Source organism: Oryza sativa, chromosome 12, assembly GCF_034140825.1.
Source record: "Oryza sativa Japonica Group chromosome 12, ASM3414082v1".
Lineage (NCBI taxonomy): Eukaryota > Viridiplantae > Streptophyta > Magnoliopsida > Poales > Poaceae > Oryza > Oryza sativa.
In genome coordinates this window covers 11,909,523-11,933,950 of record NC_089046.1, presented here as the reverse complement: position 1 = coordinate 11,933,950, position 24,428 = coordinate 11,909,523, and the positions used below count along the sequence as shown (strand labels likewise).

Sequence of the window (24,428 nt, the reverse complement as noted above, 5' to 3'; positions counted from 1 at the left end):
AATATTTCATAAAAGTTTTTGAATAAGACGAACGGTCAAACATATGCTAAAACGTTAACGGTGTCAAATATTTAGAAACGGAGGTAGTATCAACTTCAGCTTTTTTTTTTTCAACCTGTTCTGTTCTTCTGTTGACAGATATATGCAGCTGATGTGATCGACTTAAACATGATGATTCAGCGAGATTCTTAGATAAAAGCTTCTGACATCTTTTCCACGAAAGATGTTTTCATGGACAAATGCATTTAAGATTCTGAAAATGAAAAATACTACGTCCATCCTAAAGTGTCCAATGTTTGACCGTCCGTTTTATTTGAAAAATTTATGAATTATTTTTTAAAAGTAGTCACACATAAAGTACTATTCATGTTTTATCATCTAATAACAATAAAAATAGTAATCATAATTTTTTTTAAATAAGACGAAAAATCAAACATAATCAAACATTGAAGATAAATAGTGCAAAACTGCACTTATTTTGGGACGGAGGGAGTATTTGTCAATGCAACCTGTTGAAGAAGTGATGCTCAAGCTATTTCCATACTTGAAGCTAAGCACAGCTGTTTAGACATGCATGCCTGCGTGTTGCATCATCATATTGTACTTAGAGCTAATTAATCACCTATACTAATATAAAAAGCATTACTTGTAGTCTTTGCTAGCTACACTAAAAAAAAGTGTACACAAATTAACCTCAGGCACCCTGCAATCTAATTGTTGAGATTACAAGTTCCAGCTTGTCTTGCAATGCAACAGGTGAACTCACAGATTCAACTCCACCTTGGCCCTGGCAAACGCGGCGGTGTGCTAGCAACTACACGTTCCAAAATATAAAAACCTATAATCGGATGAGACATTTTTTTCTGGTACTAAGAATCGGCCAATCCAGATTCTCGTCTCGCTGGAGTCTCATCCTCGTCTCACTGGAGTCTGGAATCTATAGCAACGTTGTTTACAGTAGAGTTAACAGAAATTATCACCGTCTAATTAACTTGCTACTGCTTTACAAAACGGGAGACAATCAGACAACGCCGGGGTGGGTTGAAAAGGAAGAAAATGCAAGCACAGGCAAATGCCGACGATAAGATGACTAGATGAGCAAGGCTACTCCCTGGGGAAAAGGCTTTGCTTGCCATGGATTGCAACACAAGATTAAAAAAAAATTACAATACAGAAAGAATGATTCGAAGCATGAGTCTAGCAAGGTTAAATCATCACTGAGCTAGGCCTACAACATGTCGAGTTAGAAGTCCTCTTCGTCGTCCAGATCTGGATCATTTGATGGCCGTATTCTCTTGCCGTCTCTCCCTCCAGGGCGACCTCCCTTCTTTGGTTTTCCTCTGTCCAAACACACGAGGGGTCAGAACTAGGCAATTCTACTAAGGGTGTGTTTAGTTCACGCTAAAATTGGAAGTTTGGTTGAAATTGGAACAATGTGACGGAAAAGTTGGAAGTTTGTGCGTGTAGGAAAGTTTTGATGTGATGGAAAAGTTGGAAGTTTGAAGAAAAAGTTTGGAACTAAACAAGGGCTAAAAGGGTTGTTCCTAGAAACACTGTTTTTTTTAATATAAAGAAGTGTTAGACAAACACTGCCCCTTGCAAGGATGTATGTAAAGCTGATAAGGATAGCACATTTTTTGCCACAAAGGTAATCTGAGCACTTACTGCCCGTTTGCAGGAGTGGTTGCACCTTTCGAACGACCTGATCCATATTCTCTTCCATCTGCCAGGATGCAGCTAGTATTGAGCCCAGAGTCTCAATTGTTCCTGGTTTCAGCTTAATGAAAACAAGAAAGAGAACTTACCATCTCGTCCAGCCATATGTTCATCGACCTGGAATGAATAGAAAATAATGGTATGTATTAGCAAACTCACAAATATCAGTATAGCACAGGGGGAATAACAATCATCAATCAAAGCAAACCAAAAGATTAAAAAAGGGGCACGGGCTTTTCAGTGCATTAGGATTTAGGATCATTAGTCATACCGCTGGAGATGTAACCGATGACAGGGAGAACAGCCTCTCATCAGCCTGGAACTTCCTGGAGCGCTTGAGACTGAAAATAATAAGATAGAAACTGTCATAACTAATTCTGTGTGATCTATTAGCAGAACAGAAATGATAAAACATTTGCTTGTGCAGAATAATGAACACGCAACATTATGCCAATGGTAATCATAAATCCAACCCTCCCTTGGTGATGCTAGATAGTGCATATAGAGCACCCCTGCAATTGGCCAATAAACTGACATAACACTATCATAGCATATTTTGGGTTATGAATCTGTTGTATAATACCTGCCACTGCCACTATAGTGATCAGAGGATCTTTTGTTCATCTGATCATTAGTAAATTATATGTGATCAGAGGATCTTTTGTTCAACATCATTCATCTGATCATTAGTAAATTATATGTGATCAGAGGATCTTTTGTTCAATATCTATAACTATAAATTATTCATCCGAATATTAGCTAAATTATATGTGATCAGAGGCTGGTAGAAAGTTCAAGGGAAGGACAGTAGGTCATTCAATCAACAGTTGAAAGTAAGCAAAGAATGTGGCATGAATTCTGAAGGTTTCGAACTGGTAAGTATACAGTGGGATGTCAAAAGAAAATGAATGAAGACCTCCAAATAGTAAAGGGCGTAGCAGTCTAAGAAAATAAAGATTTCTTACTTGGAAGTGTTCTTTGACGATGATAAGAATGATTCAAAACCCTTTAGCACACTTCCGAATTGATTAGACTCTTGTAGGTAGGTTGTCTCCATTTCATAAACCTGCAACATATGGACATAAACATCATTTGCAGGTTGTATAAGAACAATTCTGTTAAAAGCATGAATAGATATTTTGTTAAATTATGAGTGTTTAATATCATATACAAAACTTCCCCTTAAAGTCAAGCAAAGATGGTTGACATTATAGATCATGTGTTGTTCCTGGTATTAAAGAGCGACTGTTTTGTTCTTTCTAAAAAAAACACACATATCAGTGCCATTAAAATACTTGATATGAGAGCAATAGCACTTTCCTCCCTTTTTAGGATTATGGTTTCTACTAAACCAAACGCTCCTCTTATTTAATGATTTTGGATGACACACCAAGATTCACCATCACAAACATATATTGGAATTTGGACCACATAGTGTAACTTTGAAATACTATGAATAGAAGTAGCTCATTTGATACTTGCTGCGAATAATTTCTGACTAAGACACAGTAGAAACTCCACATTTTAACTCGAGGATAGAAGAACAGATGGAATTTTCAGGTTGTAGCTAACTGATTTTCTTTTTTACCTTAGAATAACAAAGTGTTCTCAGGCACAAAGAACAACATACAAGAAATAGAATGGTCATATTCGACAAGAATATCAAATTGATACTTTCTTCCCTTCCTCCTAATTCTATCCAAATTGTTCGTCACAACTGATCCTCTCTGTGAAATGACAATCAGTGGTCACTGGTCCAGCATATTGGTTCCAAATAGGTTCATATTTCTATCATTCCCAAGGCATTAAGAAAGATTGAACAATAAATTCAGGCTACTACAGGTATCCACAACTCCAATTTTACAACCATCCGCAGCAATGTAAATTCGCACCACTCATTCGCATGTTGAGCAATGGCAAGCCCTTGCCATCTGAACATATATGCAACAAATCCATGGTCTCCTATACAAAACCCTAATTCCAAGAGAGAGAGAGAGAGAGGCGCAAAAGAGACAGGGAACAGTGTGTAAGACCTAACCTGGCGCTCTATGGAGCGGAGCTCCTCCTGGAGCTTGGCGCGCTTGCTCATCAGGGCGGAGAGCATCGCCGTGGGGTTCGCGGCCGCCGCCCCCGAGGGTGCAGAGCCCGACGCTGCCTTGTGCGATGCCCCTCCTCCGCCTCCCGAGTCCATGGTCAGGGTTTCTAGGGTTCGAGTTCGTGGTTTGCCTGTTTGGGCGTTCGTTCTGTTTTGGCTCGGAGACAGTTCACTGTTGTGGAGACGACTTAGCCCCTCCTCTCCAATAGTACGATCGGTCCTCTTAGCCAAGGTAACCAGTATCAAGATACTATGTAGGATCCTTTCTCTTCTTGGTTTGATCCTTCTCGATCGGTTTGATTCCTTCTAATGGAGAAAGCTTCCTGTTTGCTGCCACCTGAGCTGTCAAATGCACATGTGAAAATGTTTAGCAATCAATGCATACATACCCATGAGTATCACACAGAAAAGGTTAATAGAGTATTTAGCAGAATTTTTTTCTGTTGAGGGATGAATTTCACTCCAAATAACATTATTGGAATACATTTCTGCCTATAATCTAAGATGCACATGTTTTATGAGCGATTTGATCATGACCACAAACATGAGATAATGTCCATACCCTAGTTAGTTGCCCGTGCATTACAATGGGAAAAGAGCATTTGGCTATGTACTCCTTCCCATCACGATTATTTGATCCAAAGTACTGAAGTATCCCGCGCCAAATAATATGACTCGGGGGGCAACAAATGAAACATGCACAACAGTTCAGGACCTTGAGCATAGAAGAAATAAATGATACAACCTATGTCACTTATTATCTACAACACATTGACCTCTGTAATAACAGAATGACATTATCACCATAGATGGTGAAACTTCCTTGAAAACAAGAATTAATCGTTATATCTATTCAGGCAATTTTAAGCATTAGGAATTCTCATCAGATCTACAACGGTGCATAACAAAAATAAATGCTACATTATTCCACTGTATGTAAACAAATTAGTGAAATGAGTGAAATAACAGGGGGCGGATCCAACTTGGGACATGGGGGTTCAGTTGAACCCCCCAAACTTTTGGGGGAACAACAAACAAACTCAAACTGTTACTTGTATTAAGGTTAAAGGCTCTGGAACTAAGAGAAGAGCTTCTTCCAGATCTACAAGAGAAGCTAGGGTTTACGCAAGCAAATTCCAAGACAGAAGCATCCCCGGTGAGAGAGAGAGAGATGAATCATCAGAAAGAGGATGCGGATGCTCACCAGGATCCCCTTGCTCGCCGGATGGAGATCGGCGACCCTCCCCCTCCCCTCCCCTGTTCAGCCGCGAATGGCGAAAGAAGCGGATGAGACGACGAGACGGGAGATTTTTTTTTCTCTTTTACGCGAAGGGAAGGGGGAAGAGATACTCGAGTACTCCACCTTTAGCTCAGATTTACTATGTTACCCATTATGTGTAGCAGGCCAAATGGGCGGCCCGGCCCAGCATAGCTCGGGCCCGCTGATGGCACGGCAACTGTAATGGGCCGGGCCGTGCCGTGCCAGGTCTTGGGCAGAACGGCCCAAGGAAGTGTTGGGCCGTGTCGGGCCGGCACGGCTACTGTTGCATGGACCGGTGGCCCACCCACCTGCACGAGAACGTTATTCGTGTGAAACTACAGTCGCAAGTTTTCTATAGTAGGTAACACAATTAGGCAAAATTGTGTTTATATGGGTATTTTTCATTGTCAATATTGTGCCATTATAGCCGTGTTAAAAATTTCCATAATTTCCTTTGGCACAACTAAGAGAGGTTTAGGGGCTGTTTGGTTGATGCCCTGAGAAGAACTTGCCTGAGTGAAGACAAGCCTGAGGTTAGTTTGAACCTTGTTTTGGTTGCTATCCTGAGATCAACTACCCCTTGCCTGGCCTGATTCCTTCTGACTTGCGGTTAGCCTGAGCCAGGTGACCCATTTTGGTCGCCAGAACTCCAGGCCGCAACAGCCACCGATAATTAGCGCTGCTAATCCATCCTGCTGGCCTGCGCAGCCGAGTAGCCGACACCCCAGATGCCGCACCAACCCCTTGCCCAATCCTCCGTTCAATTGTTGCTGCTCGAAGCTTCAATGTCAACTAGATGCAAGCGATACTTGTGATCATCGTGCAATTAGATGGACTGCTAGTGTATATAGATGAGAGATTACTTTTGTAAAATGAATACGTATTATATTTTTACGCTTTGTTCACATAATAAACGTCATTCAATGGTTGTGTTTTCAGCTCAGGCACGCTTGACCTCAGACCTGCAACCAAACAGAGTAATCTCAGGCTTGCCTGATCAGGCCGAACACATCAAGATCTCAGGGAGATTTCAAGCAGCACTTTTTCTTCAGGCATGCAGCTGAGGGCACCAACCAAACAAGCCCTTAACCTTACGTCCCGACCCAAGCATTCGTTGTAGATATCCTGAAACACGAGGTTCGGACTTCGGACCTGTTTTAAACTTTTCGACCGTTGGACACATTTTAAACTTATCGGCCATTAGTTATAAATATATGGTCTTATATCACGTTACTCCCTCAAATATTGAAAATATGTTGATTTGGATACATTTTAAACTTCTCAACCTTTGGACACATTTTGAACTTCTCGACCGTTAGTTATAAATATCTGGTATGTACGAGAGCAATGGTTTTAATTTTTAAAACACACCGTTTTGCACAAGTTCCAAACTCCCAAACCGCCTAACAAAGTGCTCCATCCGGTCTTAAAAACAAAGGTCATGTTTCCTGCACAAAAATGTTACACCCTATCACATCTGTCGGAGATATAGGCCCGGGGGTATGTGGAGTAAAGGAGAGCTACTTCCCTTTCCAGCCACACGGCTCCGCGAGCTGGTCCCACCCACATACCTCGTGAGTCACTAAGGCGAAGGGGAGAGCCTCGGGGGTCGACGACATCCCCTCGGGGGTGACGTCACCCCCTCGGGCTCTCCCGTCGTTTTACCCCGAGGCCCTCTCTCGGGGGGAAGTGTGAGAGGGGAGTCCAGGCTGGGCGGCCATAAATGTGCAGCGCCCCAACCGTCCCTCGCTGCATTCAATGCGGCGGGGGCAGACGTGCGGTGCGCCCGACCGACCCCTGTCAGTCGGATGCGACCGGTCTGTGACCAGTCTATTGCCGGTCACGGCCGATTGGACGGGCGGTCGTGCCCCCACGTCGCCTCTGTCTCCGCGGAGTGGCGGTAGGTACGCCCCATCACATCCGGACGGCGTTTGATGCAGGGCTGCCGCAAGTCTTCCCTCGTTTATGAGGGAATGACAGGGCTGCCCCCCGTGTCAGGCGGGAGACGGCGCTGGGCCCCACTCAAGGACCGACCGATGCTTAGCTTCCAACAAAAGGCACGGGTTGAAACCCGGTCGCAGTAGGGAGAAGGGCCCCCTCCCCTCCCTCCGATGGAGGGGGAGGGTAGAGACGGCGCATATGGTATCCCCTTAAGCTATAAAAGGAGGACCTTGCCCACCAAAAAGAGGGGGAGCGAGGGAAACCTTTTAAAATTCACTGATAATCCCAAACGTAGGAGTAGGGTATTACGCTCCAGAGCGGCCTGAACCTAGGTAATCCATTTGTGTGCTAGCTAATCGGGGATCGGAGGGACGAACACGCGACTTCGGAGAGACGAGTCTCTGCCCCCGGCCGAACTCACGAAAGGGGGGTCACGCGACTCCCCGCGATCGGGGGTCTTCCCTCGACAGCTGGCACGCCAAGTAGGGGGCAGTTGCGCGTTTGAGAAGAAGTCGCTTCCTTCCGTCCCAGGTCGGACCAGGCCCTAGACCGCCATGGTCGAGGTCCTGGAAGCAGAGGAAGCGGTGGCGCCTACCCCCACCCCGTCTGGGAGTGGGGATTCGGGCGAAAACCGTGACCCTCGTCACCATCGCCATGGCTCTCAAAGTCCTCCCCGCCGCGAGCCTTCGCGGAGGGAGGATCCAACCCGTTCAAGCGGTACGGCCCTCTCCCCGCCCCCAGGAGGAGGGAGGTCGCGACGCGTCGGAGCACGTCGCCGTCTCGACTACGGAGACGGTGGTTCGCCCCAAGGCGCGCTTCAGGTGGTGGGCGCCCTTCTGCGGCATCCCCAGGTGAACCCGGAGCCGGAGACCCCCGTGCGGCGCTGGCTGGACGACGTGGCCAACTTGGTCACCGCTGCCCAGCGGCAGTTGGCCACGGGTGGCCAATCCACCGCCACAGGTACATCGAGTACCCCGGCTACCCTTTCCTCGTCGGCGAGGAGAAGGGCCCGTCGATCGGCCACAACCTTGAGGCGATCCACGGCTCCAACGACATCGGAGGTCTCGGGAAGGCGGAGGCGTCATGATGACCTCTACGGGGCGCAGGATGCTCGGGTCAACATCGAGCGACGCCTGGACGAGCGCCGGGCTACCCGCATGGGGGAAGGTGCCTCCTCATCTGGAGTGCCGCGCTCTTCTTCGCGAGGCGGCCCTCCCCCCACGCTCACCCCTGGGAGGGGCAGGTTGTAGGGCTTTCGTTGCGAGTCTCCAGAATGTCTGGTGGCCCCCGAAGTTTCGCCCCAATCTCACGGAGAAGTATGATGGCAGCATCAACCCCTCCGAGTTCCTCCAAATCTACACCACGATCATCGTGGCGGCAGGGGGTGACGACCGGGTTATGGCGAACTACTTTCCCATGGCCCTTAAGGGTCAGGCGCGTGGCTGGTTGATGGCCCAGCTCCCCGACTCCATTCACTCCTGGGAGGATCTATGCCAGCAGTTCGTCACAAACCTCTAGGGGACATATCCCTGCCCGGGGGAAGAAGCGGACCTGCATGCTGTGCGGCGGAAGGACGACGAGTCCCTCCGTTCGTATATACAGCGCTTCTGCCAGGTCCGCCACACCATACCGTGCATTCCAGCCCACGCAGTAGTGTATGCATTCCGGAACGGCGTGCGGCATAACCGCATGCTGGAGAAGATCGCCTCCAAGGAGCCCAAGACCACCGCCGAGCTCTTCGAGCTGGCGGACAAGGTGGCCCGGAAGGAGGAGGCGTGGGCCTGGAACTCTCCTGGCACCGGTGCGGCGGCTGCGGCTGCCCCCGAGTCTGCCCCTCGCTCTAAGCGGCGAGATAGGAGAGGCAAGAGGAAACCGGCCCGTTCCGATGACGAGGGCCATGTCCTTGCGGCAGAGGGCCCACGTGGGCCCCGCGCAAAGGAAAGATTACCGGCGATAAGCCGAGCTCCACCACCCCCTCCGGCGGAGGCCGGTCGGCGGACAAGTGGTGTTCGGGGCACAACACTTACCGCCACAGTCTCACCGACTGCCGCTCGTCAAGAACTTGGCCGAGTGGTTCCGAAAGGCCGATGAGGAAAAGCGGCAGGGTCGACGGGAGGGCAAGGCTCCCATGACCTCAACCAGTGACCAGCGAGAGGAGGCCAAGAACAAGGCCCCCGCTGACGATGGCGGAGGTGGTGAGGATCTGGATTTCTAGATACCCCAAGGGACCGTCGCCACATTCGATGGGGGGGCTTGCGCTCGCACTTCTCGTCGAGGGTTCAAGGCTATGAGGCGGGAACTTCTGGCCGCTGTTCCCACCCATGAGGCGATCCGGAAGGCGTGCTGGTCGGAGGTAAAGCTCACCTTTGACCAGAGCGACCATCCGACGGTACTCGCTCGGGGAGGGAAGTTGGCCCTGGTGGTCTCCCCGACTATCCACAACGTCAAGATGAAGCGTGTGCTGGTGGACGGCGGGGCCAGTCTGAACATCATCTCCCCGGCTGCCTTTGACGCGCTCAAGGCCCCGGGGATGAAGCTCCAACCGTCGCTGCCAATCATTGGCGTTACTCCGGGACACACGTGGCCGCTTGGTCACGTCGAGCTCCTAGTAACCTTCGGCGACTCCACCAATTTCCGCACCGAGCGGATCGACTTCGATGTGGCGGATCTCAATCTGCCCTACAACGCGGTCCTGGGCAGACCCGCGTTGGTAAAGTTCATGGCCGCCACCCATTACGCCTACCTCCAGATGAAGATGCCGGGTCCTGCCGGTCCCATCACCATCTTTAGTGATGTCAAAGTCGCCCTCGCCTGTGCAGAACAGCGCGCGGACAACCTGGCGGCGGCCACGGGGCCGCAGGCCCCGGAGGCCCCCGCGTCCCGCGCCCCCAAGAAGCGCCTCACCTTGGCCGACGAGGTGCCCGTCAAGGAGATTCCCCTTGGCGACGATCCGTCCAAAACCGCTAAGATTGGCGAAACCTTGGACGCCAAATAGGAAGGCGCGCTCATCTCCTTCCTGCGGGCGAATTCTGACGTTTTCGCATGGAAGCCGTCGGATATGCCCGGGGTCCCTAGGGAGGTGATTGAGCACCGCCTTGCCGTGCGACCGGATGCGCGACCTGTCCGGCAAAAAGTGCGGCGTCAAGCCCCGGAGCGACAAACCTTCATCAGGGAGGAGGTGGCGCGGCTCCTGGAGGCTGATTTCATCCGCGAGGTGATTCATCCGGAGTGGCTGGCGAACCCGGTGGTCGTCCCGAAGGCCAACAGCAAGCTGCGGATGTGCATCGACTACACAGACCTCAATAAGGTATGCCCTAAAGATCCCTTCCCTCTACCACGTATAGATCAGATAGTCGACTCCACTGCGGGGTGCGACCTTTTGTGTTTCCTAGATGCATACTCTGGGTACCATCAGATTCGCATGGCTAGGGAAGATGAAGAAAAAACTGCCTTCATTACTCCTGTAGGCACCTTTTGTTATACAACTATGCCTTTTGGGTTAAAAAATGCCGGCCCTACCTTTCAGCGCATGACTCGAATTACTTTAAGTAATCAGATAGGGCGCAATGTAGAGGCGTATGTCGATGACCTAGTGGTAAAAACGCGCCGCCAGGACACGTTGCTGCAACACCTGGCCGAGACTTTCGATAGTCTTAGGTCCACACGTGTAAAGCTGAACCCCGATAAGTGTGTGTTCGGCGTGCCGGCGGGCAAGCTTCTCGGTTTTCTAGTCTCTTCCCGAGGCATAGAAGCAAATCCCGAGAAAATACGCGTGATAGAGAGGATGCGCCCCCCAGCAAGCTCAGGGATGTGCAATGTGTCGCTGGATGCATGGCCGCCCTGAGTCGATTTATATCAAGATTGGGCGAGAGAGCGCTGCCCCTATTCAAGCTCCTCAAGCGCCCCAGGCCGTTTGTATGGACGGAGGAAGCTGAGCAAGCCCTCAATCAGCTGAAAGCTTACCTCACTTCTCCCCCTATCCTGGTGGCCCCGGGGCCGGAGGAGCCATTGCTACTCTACTTGGCTGCGACCCCCCACGTGGTGAGTGCCACCCTAGTAGTTGAACGCGAGGAGACCGAGCAGGAGGTCCCTCCGGCTCGTGATGGCCCCTCGTCCCCCAAAGCCCCCAGCCCCCGGGAGGACCCCGAGGCCCCCGGAGGAGAAGGCGAGGCTTTGGCAGGAGGCCCCGAGCCCTGTGATCCCAAGATAATCCGGAATCCCCCGGGGGCCCCCGAGCAGGCGCGCTCCGGATCATCCGCCCCTGACAACACGAACCGGCCCGCCCGAACGGTGCAGCGGCCCATCTACTTTGTCAGCGAGGCGCTTCGGGATGTGAAAACCCGGTACCCGCAGGCCCAGAAAATGCTTTACGCCGTATTGATGGCCTCGAGGAAGTTGCGCCATTACTTCCAAGCACATCGGGTTTCCGTGGTAACATCGTACCCTCTCGGCCAAATCTTGCACAACCGAGAGGGCACCGGACGGGTGGTAAAATGGGCCATCGAGCTGGCTGAGTTCGACCTGCACTTCGAACCGCGGCACGCGATCAAAAGTCAAGTCCTGGCTGACTTCATCGCGGAATGGGCCCCAGTGGACGACCCTGTTCCGTCCGAACCCCCTCCCTCCCCCGAAGAGAAAGAGGACCCAAACGCCGACATTCGTGGCGGACACTGGATTATGCATCTCGACGGCTCCCTCACCCTTCAAGGCGCGGGTGCTGGAGTCACACTAACCTCGCCAAGCGGAGACGTCCTCAAATACGTCGTTCGGCTCGACTTCCGAGCCACGAACAACATGGCAGAATACGAAGGGCTCCTCGCAGGATTGAGGGCGGCAGCCGGAATGGGCATCCGCCGTCTCCTGGTCCTAGGTGACTCCCAGCTGGTCGTAAATCAAGTATCCAAAGAGTACCAATGCACCGACCCTCAAATGGATGCATATGTCCGCGAAGTACGGCGCATGGAACGCCACTTCGACGGAATCGAGCTCCGGCACGTGCCCCGGCGCGACAACACACTCGCTGATGAGCTGCCGCGTGTTGCGTCGGCGCGAGCCCCACTTCCCCCGGGGACCTTTGAAGAAAGGCTTGTCCAACCATCAGCACGACCGAACCCCTCGAGGGGCTCCAACGACATGCCCTCCGCCCCGATTCCTTCCAACTCGCGCCCCTTGGAGCCCGAGGGGGTCGACCCCGACCCCCCTCCGCGCCCCCGGGGCCCGAGGGGGTCGACCCCGACCCCCCTCGCCAAGTCGCATGGATGACTAATGTCCGGGCGTATCTCGACGACAATACTCTTCCTGAGGACCGCGCAGAAGCTGAAAAGCTTGCGCGCATCTCTAAGCGGTACGTCCTCGTAGAAGGGACCCTCTACCGGCGTGCCGCCAACGGGATACTCTTGAAGTGTGTTTCTCGAGAGCAGGGCATCGAGCTCATAGCCGACACCCATCAGGGCGAGTGCGGGGCCCATTCGGCCTCGCGAACTTTAGTCGGGAAAGCCTTTCGGCAAGGCTTTTATTGGCCGACTGCATTACAAGATGCCCAAGAATGGGTCCGGCGGTGTAAAGCGTGCCAGTTCCACGCCAAGCAGAACCACCAGCCGGCCCAAGCCTTGCAGGTCATCCCCCTCTCTTGGCCTTTTGCGGTCTGGGGGCTAGACATCCTTGGACCTTTCAAAGCGGCTCGAGGCGGGTATCAGCACCTGTACGTCGCCATCGACAAGTTCACCAAGTGGCCCGAGGCTTACCCTGTCGTCAAGATCGACAAGCATTCTGCCCTCAAATTCATCAGGGGCATCACCTCTCGGTTCGGAGTGCCCAACCGCATTATCACAGACAACGGCACCCAGTTCACCAGTGAGCTGTTCGGCGATTACTGTGACGACATGGGCATCAAGTTATGCTTTGCCTCGCCCGCCCACCCCAAGAGCAACGGCCAAGTCGAGCGAGCCAATGCCGAAATCCTCAAAGGCCTAAAAACCAAGACATACAACGTCTTGAAGAGGCACGGGGACTCATGGCTCGAGGAGTTGCCCGCCGTGTTGTGGGCAAATCGGACCACCCCAAGCCGCGCCACCGGGGAAACGCCGTTTTTTCTGGTGTACGGCGCCGAAGCGGTCCTACCCTCCGAGCTCTCCCTGGGGTCGCCTCGCGTCACACTGTACAGCGAGACCAACCAGGATGACCTTCGCCGCGATGATCTCGATTATCTCGAAGAACGGAGAAGGCGAGCGGCCTTGCGTGCCGCCCGCTACCAGCAGAGCCTGCGACGCTACCATCAGCGCCACGTCCGGGCCCGATCACTGCAAGTTGGCGACCTCGTCCTACGCCGCGTTCAGTCGCGCCTAGGGCTGAGCAAGCTCTCGCCAACGTGGGAAGGACCATACAAAGTGATCTGCGTGCCCCGGCCAGGCTCCGTTCGGTTAACCATGGAGGACGGCACAGAATTGCCTAACCCCTGGAATATCGAACACCTCCGTCGCTTCTATCCATAATATCGAGACTTTTTTGCTTTCTTGGAGCTCGGGCCAGCCCCCGCACAACCCCTCGGTTTGTGCGCGCCTGGCCGGGGGCTACCACTGTGTATCCTTTTTTCCTCTTACAAGCAATGAATTCTTGTGTACTTTTACCCAAAGACCGTTTTTTTCCCTTCCTCTGGCTTGTCCTGGTTTAAGGGGTAATCTGCGTTTGCTCTGAATCCTAAGTGCTGTGAGGCGGCCTGGAAACCCCGAAAGGGAGCACGAACGCGGGCCATGCCCCGGGTTGCGTCGAACCCCGGAGGATCGGAAGGGCCTACACACGGCCGTCCCCGACCCCCGGTCGACGCGGCCTCGGTCTGGCCAGTCCCGCTAGGCGGCTCCCTCGGAGCAGTGGGTTTGCCCATCACCACTTAGGTGCCCTGGACCAAACGCGGATTCACCATCTCGCTAGAACAAGCCCGAGGGGGGGATGGGGTCAAAGCGGCATCTCGATCACGGACTGATTATCCCGTTTTCCCCTGGTTTTTTGTTCTCTCTGTTTCAAAGACATTCAGTGGAAGGAGCAATGAATAGAAGAAGCGAAAGGGGAAAAGGAGCTAAGGAAGTTTCAATTGCAAAACAAGGCAGGATGGCGCGACGGCTTAAATACAAGAAGTGCCCGCTACGGGCGCACAACAAGAGGGAATTGAAGGCGCGGATAGTCACGGGGTGCCCGGCCCTCCGAGGCCGGCGCCGCTGACGATGTTGTCCCAGTCTTCATCGCTATCGTCACCCCCGCTCCCGCTTTCTTCGTCCAAGGCCTTGCGTTCAGCCTCGAGTGCCGCAGTCCGGGCCGGCAACGAGGCGTCGGCCTCCGCTGCTCGCCGCTCGTGGGCAGCGGCTGCGTCGAGGGTGCCACGTGCATTCCTGACCCTCTCCGCCAGGTCCTCGACATGGGCCTCGTACTGAAGGCGGATATCGCCCAGCGCTTCGTCCAGGGCGCTCGAGGCGATCAGCGCCGCATGCCGCTCCTCCTCCGTCTCCCGCATGACAGAGTCCAGCACCTCCTCGCGCGCCTGGATTTTGGCTAGGTGGGCTTGGTGCTTTTTGCGCCCCACCCTCACCATGTCCTCCACGGCACGGCACCCCTCATCGACTCGCGCGCGGTCCGCCACAAGCTGAGCCCATTCGGCATCCAGGGCCGTCCGTTCTTCCGCCAGGGCTTGAACTTGGGTATTGAGCCCCTCCCGGACAGTGGAGTCGGTGGCGGCGAGCACCTGCAGAAGTGGCTCCATGCTCACCAGGGATGGGGAAGAAAAGCCCGCGGTTCGCCCCCGGGACGACGGAGTGCTGCTGGACCCCCCGCGAGACGGGGGGCTGCTCTCGGCCCCCCTTCTGCGAGGCCAGCCCCGAGGGCGCCCCAAACGCAAGGGGGAGCGGCTGTTCTTTTCGTCCCCCGCTTCCAGTCCTCGGGTGGATTCGGCCTCGGCCTCGAGCTCAGGACCGCCCCCAGCCTCGACCTCAACCTCGGGCTCGCGACCGTCCGCACCAACCGATCCTGGGCGGCGCTCCGCACGGACCCCAGTCTCGGAGCTGCCCCCGGGAGGGGCGTCGACGCCACCGCCACCCACGGTAGGTCGAGTCCCGGCTAAGGGTCGCTCGGGATCAGGCCCGGTACGTGTCCTGTGGACCCCACCGCGAGGTTGCGAAGACCCCGCGGCCTTGGATTGGCCAGGCCCGGACTGCTCCGGTTGTGCGGATTTCGTCCTCCGCGAGGGGTCCGACCCCGAGGTCCCCTGAGAAGGAATATCGCTACAAGGGAACCCAGATCGCGTTAACAAAAGAAAAAGAAAGGGAGGGAACAAGAGGCCGAGCTAGGTAAGAGCACCGAAGTGGGCGCCAGCGTTTGTACCTGCGGGGAGGACGGTTGAAGGTCCACTTCGGGGGCTCGATGTAGCTCCCTCGGCACGGCTCCGTTTGCCCTATCTTCCGGAGCCGTTTCTTCTTCCGACCGGCCTCGGGCCCGGCAGGTCGCTTGTGACCCGCCGGTGGAAGGTCTGTCGCGCGCTCGGCGCCTCCTCCACGCGGGGGAGAGGGCGGCCAAGATTCGGCCGCCTTCCGCTTCCCCTTCGGGTCACTTGCCGGGTCGTCTCCGGGTTTGCGGCCCGAGCCGGGCGCCCGTGAGTCGCCACCACCGCTAGCGCCCCCTCGGCCAGGCCGGCCCCTGCCGGCGCCGACGACCGACATTACGGCCAAGATGCTCTCCCGGTCGCGGTCGCAGCAGAGGGGGAGGATCCCATCCGGGATCAGTGTTTGCTCGGCGGAGTCCAGGCCCAGCACCCGCCGAATCACCATCTTGGCGTCCTCCTCGCCCCAGTCCCAGCGCTCGCCCGCATGCGTGCGCATGGGGTCGTTGGGGCCGGTGTACTCCCACGCGCCACGGGATCGTTCCTGGAGAGGGGCGATACGGCGGCGAAAGTAGTCGCCGAAGACCATTGCCCCTGTGAGGCCCCAGCTTCGCAGGCCCCTGAGACGATCCCACACCGCGTCATATTCCTCGCCCAGCTCCGAAGCCGCCAGCCATGCGGCGGATCTCTCGGGAGGACCGGCGGGAACTCGAAGTCGTGGGTGATCCGGCAGCGCGGTGTAGAACCAGTCTTTCTTCCAGTCCTCCCATTTCTTGCGGAGGTGGCTCTCGATGTACTGCCCCGCCGTGCCTGGTCGGGGCTGGAAGTAACATCCCCCCACCACCGCACCCTGTAGCAGCTGCGGGACGAAGAAGGCCTGGAACAACCGCATTGTCGATCGCACCCCGATGAACATCTCGCACAGGTGCGCAAAGATGCTCAGTGTCATCACGGCGTTGGGCGCGAGATGCAAGGCATGGATTTCGTAGAAATCCAGAACCTCGTGGAAAAATCGGGAGAAAGGCGGAATCAATCCCGCCATGGCGAAGGACAAGAGGTGCACGGACCGCTCCGGATATCGCGGCCGCGGCCATGACTCCCCCGCCCTCACGACGGCGCCGTCCGGCATGATTTTGCGGGGGAGGCTAAGGTGTCTGTCTGCCGAGATGCGGGAAGAAGGCAGCACTGTGTCGCTTTTGTCTTGAGCCATGGTGGCCGGCGGGGCAGTGGCGGAAGGCGTGGCGCGCAAAGCTGCGTGGAGTGGCGAGAGTGTTAGGGTTCGAGAAGCGAGAGGACGAGTCGGCGGTTGGCGAAAGGAAGGAGGAGAGGTCCCTGCCTCCACTCCCTTTTAATCCTCGCCTCATCCGCGCTCGCCTCCTCGTTTCGTGCCCTCAAAATTGCCCCCACGTCCGCAGTTGTCTCTCCGTTTCCCGCGCCCGTTCACCATGTCGCCCGTCGTGTCCGCGTCCCACCTTTAGTGCGCCTATCAGCAGCGCACTCGAGGTGGAATGCGCAACGGTTATGAGCACAAGCTGAGTGAACCGTCACCACAACCGCCGTAGGAATAGCGGGCGAAGTAATCGAGGCGTGGTCTAACCAATTCCCCGATTATCGCGTCCCAAGCATCCTCGTCTTTAGCGCGATCAAAGGCGACCGAACCGCCGCTATGGCTAGCCCGCCAATCTGGCCGCTCGGCAATACTCCTTTAAACTCCCCGCCGGGTCCACAATCCCAGCTGGGGAGGTCGTGAGGCACCATGTCAGACCGGTCCCAGGAAGCCCGCGTCTGACATGGCGCCGGGGGCTACTGTCGGAGATATGGGCCTGGGGGTATGTGGAGTAAAGGAGAGCTACTTCCCTTTCCAGCCACGCGGCTCTGCGAGCTGGTCCCACCCACATACCTCGTGAGTCACTAGGGCGAAGGGGAGAGCCTCGGGGGTCGACGACATCCCCTCCGGGGTGACGTCACCCCCTCGGGCTCTCCCGTCGTTTTACCCCGAGGCCCTCCCTCGGGGGGAAGTGTGAGAGGGGAGTCCAGGCTGGGCGGCCATAAATGTGCAGCGCCCCAACCGTCCCTCGCTGCATTCAATGCGGCGGGGGCAGACGTGCGGCGCGCCCGACCGACCCCTATCAGTCGGATGCGACCGGTCTGTGACCAGTCTATTGCCGGTCACGGCCGATTGGACGGGCGGTCGTGCCCCCACGTCGCCTCTGTCTCCGCGGAGTGGCGGTAGGTACGCCCCATCACATCCGGACGGCGTTCGATGCAGGGCTGCCGCAAGTCCTCCCTCGTTTATGAGGGAATGACAGGGCTGCCCCCCGTGTCAGGCGGGAGACGGCGCTGGGCCCCACTCAAGGACCGACCGATGCTTAGCTTCCAGCAAAAGGCACGGGTTGAAACCCGGTCGCAGTAGGGAGAAGGGCCCCCTCCCCTCCCTCCGATGGAGGGGGAGGGTAGAGACGGCGTATGTGGTATCCCCTTAAGCTATAAAAGGAGGACCTTGCCCACCAAAAAGAGGGGGAGCGAGGGAAACCTTTTAAAATTCACTGATATAGGGTATTACGCTCCAGAGCAGCCTGAACCTGGGTAATCCATTTGTGTGCTAGCTAACCGGGGATCGGAGGGACGGACACGCGACTTCGGAGAGACGAGTCTCTGCCCCCGGCCGAACTCACGAAAGGGGGGTCACGCGACTCCGCGCGATCGAGGGTCTTCCCTCGACAACATCGAACGTTTGAAGTATTAAATATAAGCTAAAAAAATAACTAATTGCACAGATTGCGACTAATTTGCGAGACGAATCTTTTAAGCCTAATTGCTCCATGATTTTGATAATGTGGTGCTACAATAAACATCTGTTAATGACGGATTAATTAGGTTTAATAAATTAGTCTCGCGGTTTACTGACGGATACTACAATTAGTTTTTTTATTAGTGCCCGAACACCCCATGCGACACCCTATATAATACCCGATGTGGAACGCAAAAACTTTACACTCCTGGATCTACACACCCCCAAAGTTATTTTGGATACTACATTCCAAGTTCAAATATAAAAAGCTAATAGCATGTACAATAATAGACTATAAGTCGGCTACAACCTTTCTTCGGTGTGCGTGATGTCGATCCCACCTCATACACTCATTGACCATGGCTTGATGAGGACATAGGTACCCACTGTATCTTGCTGCACGTGGAGCTTGCTCGTGATGTGTCACATCCTGATTTTCGTTTCAGGATTTATAAATTATTTAATAAATTATTATTAGAATTTATATTAAATGTTCATTAATTTACAAGAGAAGTTAAATGTGGGAAATAAAATTTCCTTAATATAAAGCATGGAAGGATTTAATTTTTATTAAATTCTCCGTGGTTAATTATACTCTCGGGAATTAGGAGCTCAATTCTTAATTTTAATCATACAAAGAATATTTCAGTAATTATCCACATATTAAATTAATCATTAAATGGTCTTATTATAATCTTGTTAAATACTTATAGTGTCCAAGTATTTTCAGGATTTTTCTTGAAATTATTTGAGCATTGGAAGTATTTTTAACAAATCAAAGATCATTTCAGTGATTAATTTAATTGGAAAAGTAATTAAAATTCCCCTTTTGCTTTTCGGGCTGAAACTGGAAAAGTCTATCTGTCATCGTCAGCCCATCTCCCTCTCTTTCCCAAAGTCCATTTCATGACCCTCTTTCAATCGGGCTAGAGAAAAGAAGCGCAGTCAAAGTCTAATTCGCGTCCCTGCTACAGTGTCGTCTTCAAACTTGGACAGAGCCCGAGCTGCCGTCCTGTGCCCTTTAGCCGACGCCGCTTCCTCCACCAAATCCACCGCATCCCGTGCTCCGTTTGCAAAATTAGTTGAGGGGAAATCATCTCCACCTTATCCTCTCCCTTTCCCTTAAATTCTCGGAGATTAATTTTGCCCGGATAAACCGAATCAAATTCGTTTTCGAGTTTATCTCTCCAAACTAACCCTCGGATTTTCCGGCTCAAATCCTCTCGTATGGAGTCGGATCTCTCTAGTCCAAGCCTATATAAAGCATCCCCTTGACGTCCTCTTCCGTTTGCCCCAAGTCCCGAGCTCCCTCGTGGCCCGTCGCGCCGCCGCCGCGTCGCCCTAGCCGCCGCTGTCGCGTCGACGTTCCAGCCGCGTCGCGCCGCCGCGGTAGCCGTCGCCGTTGCCGTCCGTCGCCGCCGTCGGGTGCGCGCGGAGGAGGAGTACCTCGGCCGCCCCTTCGCAGCCGCCGAAGACCACTGGAGCACCGTCGCCGTCGTTGAGCAGAGCCGAGCCGCCGTCGAACCTCGTCGCCGGCCGTCGTTCGTCGTCGTCCGTCGTTGTTCTTTGCACCGGTGAGTTCGCGTTGTCGTCCTCTTCGCGTTGGTGTCCTCGGTTAGCCCAATCGAGCCCTCTTTTGCCGGTGGTCGCGTGGAAGCCGTGCCATGGCCGGCGATGATGTCAGCGATGACGTCATTAATCCTTTTTTCTTAGTTTTCTCTATTAGTTGAAAATCGATTAAACTTCGGAAATTCATAACTAAATCATCGTAACTCGGATTCGAGTGGTTCAAGTTGCTAAATTTTTCTAAAATCAAGATATACATGTTAAAAATATCCACATGTACTGTTTATGCTTGTTTTTGTACTGTTTTGTTGATTTTGTTCTTTTACTTTAGTTTTCGACGTTCCGGAGGAGAGCGTTTTCGTTGAGAAACGTTCGGAAGCCTTTGCGGAAGCTCAAGGCAAGTCACACAGATCCCAAACAACCCTTTGAGCATGTTGAACCCTTTTAAAGCTAATGTTTTATTTCAACTTATGCATTATTTTCGAATGTCATCGGGTGGTGAGCCTTTCCCAATTAATTAATGGCCGAAGATGACTTTATTTTCCTATGGGTTATAATTTGATTAGCGTGGACCTTATTATTGGATTGGTTCAGCTAGATGCTATATGTATAATTGCTTAGCCATGCTTAGAAACATTAGCTCATTAAGGGGATGAATCACACTACATTATTATTTATGATTATATTCAATGGTAGCTCACGATGGTTAATCGTGTTAAGATAATTAATTGATAATTAAAACCTGATTAAAGGTGGGTTGTGAGCATATGGTTTTGATGGTTGTGCTCATGACAATTAAGGACCGATTTGCGAGCTACTGTTGTGAGACATTAACCATGCCAACCACTAGCCAGCGTGGGCAACGGCTTTACCTTTTGTATAGCATGGTTCATTACGGGGTGCCAGACTGAGAAGCGGTGAGAAGTCCGTGGGGGTCGCTGGGGAGTCCATTGCCTCTGGTTTTGAGGGGGGAGATTATGATCCAGGAATGGTGCACTGTGGTGAGTTGTGTTGTGCGAAGGGTATTGTCACGATTTTCCCCTTAGCAGTGCCGTGGTGGTACTTCGGGGCATGGCAATATGTGTGGAATCGTGTCTTGTGGGTACAATGGTACACCTCTGGCCAGAGTAAAACTATTCGAATAGCCGTGCCCGCGGTTATGGGCGGGTTGAGCAATGTTTTTCGTGATTAGTCTCACACCTCTCACAATAATTATTGATGCTATAACTGGTAATAATTTGTTTAGCTCGTAGTTTGGAGTTAGATCTGTACAGCCGGGTATGGTTGTTCAGGATGGTTGGGCCTGAGCAGCATGGGTGTGCTATTCAGTGTTGATTAAAATTTCTGATTAATTACTCTACTGTTTTACTTCTCTTAAATGTTTGCTAAATGCTGCTTTTGCAAATGAGCCTATATTATGCCATCCTTTGGTATCCTTGTGCAATTGCACATTTGCTGTGTGGCTTGCGGAGTATGTCATATGCTCACCTTACAATAATCAATCAACCTCAGTTGAAGAAAAAAGATCCAGAAGGAGAAGACGTTTGGCTTATACCCCAGTTGAGCTGCCTATGGGAGTGGAGCTGAAGCCATCGCTAGACCGTTAATTCCGCTGCTGTTTTCTTTTCTTCTGTAAGTATGTTTATGATGGATTTATATATTAAATTGTCAGTTTGTGTACCTCGGCTGATTCCTGGATGAGGGTTTTATGCATAAATAAGTTCGGAAATTACTAGTGAATTTCCGGGCGTGACATGCTGCCAATTCTCCCTGCTTATGCGCTGCTCGCTTAGCACACACGCGCTTAGCATGGTTGACATAGGTTTGTCGCCACAGCTCTTGATCAACAAGCCTTTGATACTCTGGCCATCTGGCCAGTGCCTCGGCGCGCCTCATAATGGCGCCGCCCATGCCATTGTCGGACGTTGAAACGCCCGGCAACATTTCTTTCATGGTATGGCAGATGGTTGCTTCCATAAATGTAGCCCAATCTTCAAACCTTTCAGCTTGACCTCTGCGGCTTTCTCTGATCCTTTTGTTCATCATGTCATTGTACACTTTCTCACGCTGATGCCTTGTCTCCTTGGCTTCAGTTGCAACTGGGAAGTCAACCCAAGTGCGACAAGCATTGCGTCGCCGACGTCGGTTCTTGGATGGTGAAAAAGATCCTTGCATGGAAGGGCGTTGAGTGGGAGTAACAGTCGATACCGTGTCAGAAGGCACCACGGTTGGGTCGACATGACCCATCCTGACGTCACCAAGTGAAACGTACACTCCTTCCCATTGGAGCGTACGCTTCTTCTTCGCCCTGCGCCGGGATGCCCTTGATTTTTTGATTGATGATGGGATGAACTCTGGGGCATCAGCTCGGAGCTTGCTTGATGACGGCGACGAGCTTTGCTGTTGTGTAGGGACACTTTGCAGAACTACTACACCCTTCTTCTTGCTTGAGGGCAGCTCATGGTGCGTTTCATCCTCCATCACAGCCGTCCCTTTATCAAGTGGGTGCAGGCGGTGAGGGCGGTTCAGCGCGACACCTGTTGATGCAGATGATGGTGCCGCTGCTGTGGACATTGAAGGTGCAGCCCCTAATATGCTTAGGGAATTCTTGGGAGACACTACCCCTAGCATCTCAGGGGCAATGTTGAGTGGCACTGCCACGGGAGTCGATGAAGACCCCGCCACGCAGGCCGGGGATGCATTAGCCCCCAGTGCACTCTTCTTTGGCATAGAAGAAGCAATCCCTTTTGGCTCAGGGGACGCTCGGCGACGCGGCGCTGCCTTGGACGGACCCGTCCGTATCTCACGAACAGTCCACTCGCCCGAGTGTTGTGCGACGGAACCTTGGATATGCTTCGTAGCTCCTGGTCTTGACGGGTGCCACCCTGGTCATGGCTGGTGCAGCCCTGGTAAACCCAGGAGGCATCGAGTCGTTGGAAGCGGCCTCACGCACCTTGATGAAGTGCTCTTGTGAGGCAGCCTGTCTTGCCTTAACTGCTGCCCTCCTCCTCTTGGCAGCTTTGGATAGAACAGGAATGTACCCGCCCTGTGGCGCCGAGCTCACTTCCTGTTCATAGTCCGCCGGAGCTGGCGATGCAGCAGTGGTCTGAAGGGAGCTGCCACTGTTGGCGACCTGGAATGGACCTATGGGAACGTCCACCCACAGTGAGCCAAAGCGCAGCGTGACGAATGGTTGAACTTGTTTAGACATCCTTGCAAAATAAAGAAAACCATATGTTAGTTTTCTCGACCATATATATAAACAGACGTTTCATCTGGTCCTGTAAGACCATAGCATGCATATATTAATTTCATAGAGCGCTTTGGATGAAGCACTTGAATACGTGAATTTTTCCACTAAGGATATGTGCATTTATCTCCTTTTTTTTTCATATTCGCGGTCTACATGTTGGAACTCAGAGAGGAGGGGAGAAGTAGGTCCCACTGGGCGTGCCAGAATCTGACGCCGGGAAAACCGGGATGGTTGTAATAGTAGGTTCGTTATCCGCAAATCGTTAGAGACAATTTAATTTAAATGCAATAAATAAATAAAAATCAGAAATTGCGAGTCCATTACTTCCAGAATTCATACATTTATATAGAAATTCTGTTAATTACATCTCCGTAGAGAAAACCCCTGATTAGGGATTCCAACATGAAAGAAAATAAAATTACATGACTGCTAAAAGGCTAAAAAGAAAAATCTATCCTAAAGCTCCAGATGTCGCAGCCGTAGAATCTTCTGTAGATTTCCATTTATATGTTTATTTCATTTTGGGCGTATTATAGATGCCCACTAATTTGTTGGTTTTAATATCACTGCGTGTATGGTAGCAAATTTATACATAGCTTCTTTTTTTGGCATTGTGACTTTATTTTTTTATACGTAGCGCACATATAGAAATTGCAGAATTTTCTTGAGCATTCGCGAGGCATAGCCAGGCGAGTATTTGCTTTAGCGCCAATATTATCGACGCGGCATGGGATTTTGGTACGGCGAATTTGCATTGCCTATTTTAATTTCCACCCCACCTGTATTACTACTAGCGCGGCACTATACCATCAAGTGTAATCGAAGTGGGCATTTGTTTGATTTATGGTCGATTATCATGATGTTGTCGCTTGCTATGCATATATGGATTAATTTGCTATTGGGAAGAAACTATACGTGATAGCGAATGCACAGCCAGAGTATATGGATGCATGCATGTGCGTATATCAGATTTTTTTATACTGCACTTTATATATGGTGTAGCGAGTATACATTGTTTTAAGCAAATATATGTATGCGGATGATTTTGAGATTATAATTTTCACTCCACTTGTATTACTACTAGCATGGCTCGAAGCCGTGAAGCGTAACCGAAGTGAGTGTTGGTTAATTTTATGGCCGACCATCATAACTCGGCGCAGTTCATGATTTATCCATCATTTTGTAGATGAACAGATGGAAGGAGAAAATATATGCATGCGTACATCTATTTCCTAGCTCTGACCACGGAAAGAAAATGAACGCCATTTTATTTTAATTCTTGTTAGAGAAATATGGCTGAACATATGTCAAAACTAGCAAATAAGTGTGCTAATTAGTATGCTCAATTAATTTTATTTATCACTATGCCTTTATCACTACTAGCACGGCTTGAAGCCATGAAGCGTGACCAAAGCAAGTGCTTGTTTAATTTATGGTGAATTA

At 52.0% G+C, this 24,428-nt stretch overlaps 1 protein-coding gene and 1 long non-coding RNA gene across 3 annotated transcripts; one reads left to right on the top strand and one right to left on the bottom strand.

The window, feature by feature from the left end:
• Positions 1–865: 865 nt before the first annotated feature.
• Positions 866–4,154, bottom strand: LOC4352029 (chromatin modification-related protein MEAF6). Its single transcript, NM_001424272.1, has 6 exons — positions 3,755–4,154; positions 2,682–2,782; positions 1,988–2,057; positions 1,806–1,833; positions 1,666–1,723; positions 866–1,340 (listed from the first exon to the last, which is right to left on the bottom strand). Exons 1-6 carry the CDS (start codon positions 3,905–3,907, stop codon positions 1,244–1,246), a joined length of 507 nt encoding a protein of 168 aa, NP_001411201.1. The 5' UTR covers positions 3,908–4,154; the 3' UTR covers positions 866–1,243.
• A 14,971-nt stretch (positions 4,155–19,125) lies between these two features.
• LOC136354632 (uncharacterized) lies at positions 19,126–23,596 on the top strand. Of its 2 annotated transcripts, XR_010738190.1 has the most exons (3): positions 19,126–19,740; positions 20,064–20,129; positions 21,245–23,596. It is a non-coding gene; the product is annotated as an uncharacterized lncRNA (long non-coding RNA). The 2 variants fall into 2 exon arrangements; XR_010738189.1 differs by having other exon boundaries at positions 20,064–23,596.
• Positions 23,597–24,428: the final 832 nt, after the last annotated feature.